General features: G+C 49.3%; 1 protein-coding gene across 1 annotated transcript in view; it reads right to left on the bottom strand.

Annotated features, from left to right (window-relative positions):
- ZFYVE26 (zinc finger FYVE-type containing 26) overlaps window positions 1-8,619 on the bottom strand; it is a 77,798-nt gene that overhangs the window by 7,980 nt on the left and 61,199 nt on the right. The window contains exons 35-38 of the mRNA XM_045287620.1: window positions 6,009-6,206; window positions 4,160-4,359; window positions 2,560-2,701; window positions 2,192-2,251 (exon numbers count right to left, since the gene is read on the bottom strand). Coding sequence (XP_045143555.1) covers window positions 2,192-2,251; window positions 2,560-2,701; window positions 4,160-4,359; window positions 6,009-6,206 — 600 coding nt within the window. The remainder of the gene's footprint in view (window positions 1-2,191; window positions 2,252-2,559; window positions 2,702-4,159; window positions 4,360-6,008; window positions 6,207-8,619) is intronic.

Below are 8,619 nucleotides of genomic sequence, written 5' to 3'. Positions count from 1 at the left end.
GTGTGTGTGTGTGTGTGAGATACTATGCTTGGCAGCACAAAGACAGGGGTGTCAACAGCAGGATGGGGTGTGCTTGGCAGTAATAAACTTTGTTGACTGTAGTCCAGATAGCAAAGACAAATAGAGTCCTCTCTCATTGTTGACTGTAGTTCTGTTCTCTGATGCTGCTGAACACACCAAATGATTGGGCACTCAACAACTGTTCAAGGGGAAATATGGGGTCAGGTTCCTGTAAGCCTGTGGTTAGATTCCCATCAATGATTAAATACACCACCTTGATTTCTGTGTGTTTGACACAGGTCTCATCGATGAGTCACCAACATTTAACTCAGTACAACTCAGGCCTGAACCAAGCTTCCCCAACACCTCTTCCTCCTAAAGGCCTTCCTGTCCGAGGCAACCTACACAGGGCTCCGCACTCTGCTTGGGGGCCATTTTAAACAGCAAAACCACTACCAAACAGCACAGGAACGCCCAACACACAGCAGAAAGAAGGAGGGCCGAGTGTTGTCATGTTGAACCTCGTTAGAGAACACATCCACCGGGTGACTTAAATTCTCATTGCTCTACACATGAATGGAGAAGGGCTGTGGGGTTCCAAATAACCTTTAAGGAGTAAGGGAATTTGCAAGATGCCATCTACGAATAATAAGGATCGACCGTGTAAAGAAAAACACAAGTCAAGATGATCTTTTGGGCATTAGGCGGACATTGAATAAGAGCCCTTACCCTTGGGAAACAGAAGTGGGAAGCTGGTGCTTGTTGGCCTAGACACTCGCCTCAGTACAGCCACCTTTGTGTTTGGAAACAGATCGATTCATCAAAGGACTGAGTTGCTGAAAAGTGCCAACCAGGTCAAGATCAACACCTTAAACTGGGCCCAGGACAATACTAAGGCTCATGGGCCTGTGAGAAGCTGCCTGGCTCCCTGTTCACCTGGGGTTTCCATTTGAGGAGAGCTTTGTCCGACATTGGAAAGGTGTGGGAAGGAATAATGTTGATGACTTTGAAAACCAAGGAGTTCATGGGCACCTCACCCTCCCTGGAAGAGCAGTGATCTTAGTTGGCTTCCAAGGGGGTCAGTATTGGAGTTGCTGACTGGAGAGACACCCCTCCCCCTAACTTCCTGTTATCAAAAGCAAAAGGAACTGAATACCCGGGACTGGCTTCTGTACATACAGGAGATAGAGGGGCAGCCTTTCCTGTCGACGACCAGCCTTCTGGGAGCTGAGGCTGAGCAGGACAATAGCTGTGAGGAGATATCCTAGGCCTGGTTGAAAAGTATTTATTTGAAAGCTTTTAATGAATCTGTCACAGATTGTTTGCTTTCTATTTTCAACTGCCTCATAGGCAAGTGAAATCTGGATAATGACCACAGACCTGATGCCTTTGAATTGTGGTGTTGCTGAAAGATATCAAATAGAGTACAGACTGCCAAAAGAACGGCCACGTCTGTCTGGGAAGAAGTGCAGCCAGCTTGCCCCGAAGGTGAGAATGGTGAGATTTTGTCTCACGTCCTGTGGTCACGGGGTCACGATGGACTAGCACCTGGGGGAGGCCGTCATGCCCTGTAAAGTGCAACTTGCACCGCCATCGAGCCAATGCTGACTCAAAGCCACCCCTGTGCATTTCCAAGATCGTAACTGTTTATGGGAAAAGAAAGCCCAGTCTTTCTCCCACGAGGGTCGGTGAGAGAGAGAGACCATCGATGAGACGGGCTGATCCAGCGGCTGCGACAACCGGCTCACTCAGAACAGGGCTTGTGAGGAGGTGCGGGTGGTGCAGGTGGGCAGCGGCTCAGTCTTCGTGCACAGTGTCACTAGGAGTCCGAACTCACTCAGGGCGACCTCACAACTTGACTCTTGCAAGGTGGCCTTGAGTTTTGAACTCGACCAACTCCTAGAATAGCAATCTCCTCAATGTCACACTTGATGTGCATGTAAATCTACTTTTCTTGGGAAAAATGTTGTCTGAAGACTAATCCCCTTCAAGGGCTCAAGTAGAAAATGTTTTGGAAATGAAGATGGAAACATATGTACAAATATGCTTGATACAACTGATGTAGGAAATGTTGTAAGAGCTCTAAGATCCCCCAATAAAATGATTTAAAAAAAAGAAGAAGAATCTCCCACAGAATGAATAGTCAGGTGCTGACTGCCCTCGGTGTCATCTCAGGTAATCCAAGCCATACCTGCAGAACACGAAAGGCAATTCCAAAACCATCTTCTACATTTTTCCCTCCCAGCATGACCTGCAAAGGGGAGGGAGACTGGTTATTAAGAGAAGCCACAATTGCTGGATTAACCCTTCCATCAGGAAGGCCACTGAAGGGTCCTACTTAGTCAATTACTCAACACATACTTGTTGAGCTCCCACTAGGTGCCAAGCTGTCGGGATCCAAAAGCAGTGAGCAACAGAGACTTGTCTCTAGCCTTCTTTGGCTCACGACTGAGTCGGGAGGAGCCATCAAACAAACCCTGGGCATCCTAAGTCAGTAATTACAACGATGACGAGTCTGTGGAGAGAACAGTCGGCCTGAGGTCCAAGCCACATACACACCTTGCAGGCCACGTCCATTTTCATGTGATTATTTCCGAACAGGGTGGGCAGAGGCAGGGTGGAGTCTTGAGAGATCCCAGCACTTTCACAGCGATGTAAAAATCTGGTCACTTCCATCTGTAGCTGGAGCGTATTCATGTGTCTATGGTGAGAGATGTACACATGAGAGGTCCATGAGGGGCTGCAGGAGAACTGGGGCTGGGTGACCAAAAAGTCATCATAAAACAGTAAGAGAAGGGCAAAGGAAATGGAGTGGGAGAAGTAGGGGGTGGGGAAGAGCCAAAGTATCCTCTGAGCCATTATATTTATGACGAGACAAAAACAGGTGGTCTAGTGCAGGGATCCTCAAACTTTTTAAACAGGGGGCCAGTTCACTGTCCCTCAGACCACTGGAGGGCCGGATTATAGTTTTAAAAAAAACTATGAACAAATTCTTATGCACATTGGATGAGTCGGCTGCTAAGCAGGACAGGCAGCAGCGGCAAAAACACTCAGAGGGCTGGATAAATGTCCTCGGTGGGCCGCATGTAGCCTGCAGGCCGTAGTTTGAGGACCCTCGGTCTAGTGTCTTGGGCAGGTCATCAAGAGACACTAGAAGAGGCCATCATCCTTGGAAAAGTAGAGGGCCAATGGAAAAAAGAGAAATGTTCTGTAGGAAGGACTGAAATAAGTGCCACAAAAAGCATGCAAGCACACCAGCAACCCCAAGGATGGCTGCAAGACTGGGCAATGTTTCATTCCATGGGAGCAGGCTGTTATCAGTCAGTCAGCACGGAGTCTACAGCTGCTCACAACTACCAGTGCTCACAGCGATCTGCAGTCAGGGCACACTGTGGAGTAGGACAAGGTCCAGTCAGTCAGTCAACAGTGGTTTAAGTGAGCACGTGTGGGTCAGGCTCTATGTTAGCCGGTCACAGAGTGACAGGGGTCCAGAGTGACATGGAGTCTGTCCACAGAGAGGAGACAGGCGAAAGCAGTGGTTCTCAACCTATGGGTCGCGACCCCTGTGAGGGTCGAATGACCCTTTCACAGGGGTCGCCCGATTCATAACAGTAGCAAAATGACAGTGATGAAGTAGCAATGTAAATAATTTTATGGTTGGGGGGGTCACCAAAACCAGAGGAACTGTGTGAAAGGGTGGCAGCATGAGGAAGGCTGAGAACCACTGGCCTGGAGGGAGGAGGACCCATGGAGCAAGGAGGTCTCTGAAGGCCACCCATGGTGACAGTGGAGTGAGCTCCAGCCGCAGGTTCAGGCGACCCAACAGCGGAAGGGCAGGGCAGGACTGAGTGTGCTGCAGGAACCTCCGATGGCCACAGTGACGGGAAGCTTCGCAAGGGCGCAGAACAACACGAAAGTAAAGATGACAAGGGACTAATCCCGGATGGGTTTTTTGCCCAGGAAACAGAGTTGGCTGCTGCCTGACTACGTAACCCTTCTTGACCTTTCCAGGCTTGTTCTTGGTGCGATCCTCCAGGGGTGATTCCTCCTAACTGCTTTTCTCCAGGGGTCTGGGGTGGGGCAAGCCCAGCTTCAGCACCACTAGACACTGTCCCCGCTCTGCCAGCCCACCGGGAGGATTCCCTACGCCGGCAGCTACCTGGACACATCTGCCGCAGTCATCTTCTTGCGGAAGAGGGTGGTTTTCTTCCTCCCGGAGCTGCGGGATGTTTCCTGGAGGTAGATCTTCAGGTGGTCTTTGGCCTTAAGCAGCCACGAGAGCTTCTCTCCGAGCTCTGTGTACGTACTTGCTTTGTGACTGAAGAACCGTATACAGGTCATGGCGGCTCGGACTTGGTCCTAGAAGAGGGAGATAAATATTGGGGTCAAAGGTGATCAAGGATCTTGCAGCGAAGAGTGAGTAGAGGATCCTAACCTGACGTCCACCTATGCAGTCTGTGGCTAGCCCTCACTCCCGTCAATGGCTGATAATGCTCTCTATTCTACATCAGTCACCCCAAAAGTTAAGAGCGCCCAGTGGGCCGAGCTCTTAGGCAGGGCATCAGTCCACCTCTTAAAGATGGCCAAAAAAAAAAAGGGTACTTCCGAATCTCCATTCAACTTCTTGCCTCCACTCTTGCTGTGATATTGACTAAATCAATTTCTCTGTGCTCTGGTGCTGGCAATCCTCAGAGACGGACTGAGAGATGACGGCTCCCCTCCTTTCAGGAAATGGTAGTTGGTGTCCCACTGTTCTTCATGAAGTTTGCATTCATGTCTCATGCTTTCCTTCAAATTCTCACTTTCGTCTTTTCATCCCCTGGATTCTGAAGAATGCCCCTGCTAGTGAGATTCAAGTTTGCCTTTCATATTTATACATAAGCCCTGGTGGTGTAGTAATTATGTATTGGATTGCACTCTGCAAGGTCAGCAGTTTGAAACCATCAGCAGCTCCAAGGGAGAAAGATGGGGCTTTCTACTCCTGCAAACAGTGATAGTTTCAGAAACTCACAAGGCCAGTTCTACTCTCTTATAGGATTGCCAAGAGTTGGCCTCTACTTGATGGCAGAGAGAGAGAGAGAGAGAGAGAGAGAGAGAGACTTACATTTTGCTGCAAATCTATCCATGAACGTGGTGGAGTATACAGTTAAAAAGTTATGAAAACTTCTCAGACAAAACCAAACACTTAGAGGAAGCAAGTTGCTGGGCCTGGGGGATCGGGACCATAGTCTCAGTTGTCACCAAAGTCAATTGGTGTGACATCGGTCTACATCTACTGTACTGAGTATCGAATGCAGTCCTAAATGTGGACGGTCATCTCCGGTACATCTATTGGTCTCTCATCATCCAGGGGAAGGAAGAGTAGTGAAAACAGCTGACCATGTAAACATTTGTCTCCATAATCCTGATAACAGAAGAACTAGATGGTGTCCATTTACCACTACCAACTGCTTTGAAAGGGATCACATTAGAAGAAGGCCCTGGAGAAAACCATGGAGCAGAAATCAAAATAATAAAAAAGACCAGGCTAGCTTATTGGTTGGAATTGAGACCGGTGGACCCCCCCAAGACTCTTTATCCTGCTCTTTAGATCTGGAATGAAACTAATCAACCATTTGGGATCAGAAGGGCAGTGTTGACCCAAGGACCAAGGACAGGGCTTAGGAAAGGAGCAAGAATGGAAACAGGAGACACAGGGAGACAGAGGGATAAGCCTTAGTACACTGAGAGTGCAGCGGAGGAGATGAAACAGTGTGGACGGCGTGTTGACTATACAGCGATATGACTCTGTCACCTTGACTTAATTCACAATGAAACGTTTAACCTCTTCAGGTTGGAAAGCCAAGTATTACTTAACAATACTAAAGGGGAACGTGGATTTACTCTAGGGTCGTTAAGAGAGCAAGGCCGGGGACCAAAGGACAGTCTTGTCCCTCCGTCTTGCACAGCCTCCCAAGCATGGCAGGGTGTCTGGGACAGAGCTGAAGGCAGGGCGGGGCTACGGTTACCTTCATGAACTGCTGCAGCTCATACAGAATATGGTAGTAGTTCTTCTTCTGCAGATGTTGGCAGGCAGCAATCAAGTACTTTCCCCAGCTTTCCAAGGTGGGATCAATGGATTCTAGCAGGTTTTCCAAAAGGTGCAGCTTCCCACTCTTATAGCTCGGCTGGAAAATGCCTTCTATGAAGACTTCGGGAGGACTCTCCTGGAGCAGGGGAGGCGAGAAGGCAGAAGGCCCCCGGGCTGCCACTCGTGCCTGGGATTCACTCTGAATTTCCTCCATTCACACCCCGTCCCCCAAAGCACTGCTCCTATTTCTCACCAGGCCTACCATCTTCCGCCCCTGCCTTCCTTTTGTCTAAGACCAGAAAATCAACCTCAGTGACTCAGTAGAACTTCAGTCAGAGCGTGAGAACTCTCAGCTCAAAATCTTCCAATGGTTTCTCTTCCTACTCAGGGCCAAAGTCTAGGTCCTCACAAGTCAAGGCTCCGTCTGGCATGGCCCATCACCTGATTTTCCCAGCTCACTCTGCTCCACTCTCCCTTTGCACTCGCTGTCCCCTTTGCCCACCTGTATGACTTAGTCCCCCCGCTCCTTCTGACCTCTCCTCCAACGTCACAGGTTCCTAGGACCCCACCCCAAATTGCACAAGCTCCCCCTGCCCCTTTTTAGTTTGCTTATTACTCCTCACTAGTGTTTTTCATGGTAATAACCTTATTTATGATTTATCTCCCTACTATAACGTCATTATGAAGGAGCTATTTTTGCCTGCTGTTTTGGTTGCTGCACCCCCAGTGCCCAGAACGGCCCCTCGCTACTGAATAACTTATGAGGTGTTGGTGGCTCAATGGGAGAATACAGTCTTTCATGTGGGAGATCCATGCCTGGTTCCTGCTCAAATCTATCTGTCCGTGAAAGCCAGTGTATTGCTTTGACACTGAACACAGCAAAGTCTCTAGACTAAGGTGGGCTGAGAAGGCCTGCCAATGAACTTCGGAAAACCAGTCAATATAATAAACCTTATGGATCATAATGGTCCTATCCATAACCCAGCTGGGTTATGGTATAAAACTGAGCAGAGATTTGTGGTTTGGGTGCGTGGGGTCATTATGAGACAGGGGCCACCACTCAGGGCAGCCACATCAGTGTTTTAGAGAGCTCCTCTTGGGGCAGTGTGGTAGGTAAAGTGGCAAAAAGGACAGGACATAGGGTTCAAAACAATACTGTCACACTCCAGATCAAAGGGTTCTCAACTTGTTGGGCTTGTGGTTGTTCGGTGCCAGTGAGTGGGGTCCAACTCTCAGTGACCCTCTGTTCAACAGCAGGAGACTCTGCTCAGGCCTGTACCCTCCTCACCACTGATCTTAGGTTGGAGCTCACTGTGGTTGTTCATTGCCAGGGGAGCACTGAATAATTGAGTCATTTTTTCTGAAAGGGGGCAGTAAGCCAAATAACTCACTCACTGTCATTGAGTTGATTCTGACTGAAAGTGACCCTACAGAACAGAACAGAACTGCCCCCGTGATGTCCAAGACTATAAACCTTTCTCACACGTGAGACCAGTCCCTGGCGAAGGGCATCATGCTTGGTAAAGTAGAGGGGCATTAAAAAGAGGAAGACCCTTGACAGGTGGATTGACACAGTGGCTACAATGGGTAGGTATCTGCTTTTGCAGACCATGCCCTCCCCAGCAGGAGGCAGTATCACCCACTAGGGAAACACTGCTTTAGATAGTCAGCTGTAATATTCACAGTGTTGCCCACCCCCCCACCGGTGTTCTGACCAGTCTCAGAATAAAGGTAAGATACTCTGGTCCAAGGGTAACTGTGATTACAGGATAAGCAAATGTAAGTATGGGCCAGTGCTGCAGTGAGCTCATTCCAAGATCATTCAGTAAGCAGCTTAACTCTCTGGGCGAGTCATCTGCGAGGGGACAGGCTTGGGAGCTTCCGTTGGTAAGTTGGGCTAGGGAAAAATAGCTTTACTTCAAAACTCAAGGGGGAAATTGTGCAAAATACCCCCCAAACCTTACTGCTGTTACTCTCTGCCACGCTCTCTGCTCCGGGGACCCTGGCCTCTGCACTACTTGCTGCTTCCTGCACCTGGATTGTCTGCCCCCCACCCCCACCCCACCTGCACGGCTCACTCCCTCAAGGTCTATGCATGCCACTTTCCCTGGGCATTCTATCACTCCCCAGCTGCCACTGGGTTTTCTTAGAACTCCGTTCCAGACCCCGTGACTCTGGCCTCATTCTCGAGGCCTGGTTATTGGCTGAGGCGGTCGTGAAAACATTTCCCTTGCACTGTCCTGTAGGGGTTTGGCTACCCAACAGCGAACTGGAGAGCTCTCGAGGCAATCCTAGAAGAGATGTCTATTTGGAAACTGTCATCTGATGCCATTTTGACCTGGGACAGCAGCTCAACACTGAAGTATACCCTGAGCTTTTCTACTAGCATATAACCAACCCTTAGTATAACGTTCCTCAGAAGTTACCGTGGAACTCTGAGGTGAACAAAGGGCATGTCAAAGGGTGAAACAGAGTCCTGATTTTGCTTAGCAATGGCTCCAAAACGCGCTCAGAGGTACCTGGGCCTCCTGGGGAGGAGGGCATAGGAT

This window comes from Echinops telfairi, unplaced genomic scaffold (genome assembly GCF_000313985.2).
Source record: "Echinops telfairi isolate 266 unplaced genomic scaffold, ASM31398v2 ScPeMD7_18;HRSCAF=68, whole genome shotgun sequence".
NCBI classification, from domain to species: Eukaryota; Metazoa; Chordata; class Mammalia; order Afrosoricida; family Tenrecidae; genus Echinops; species Echinops telfairi.
Note: the sequence above shows the minus strand (reverse complement) of the source record. Positions and strands in the feature narration are given on the sequence as shown.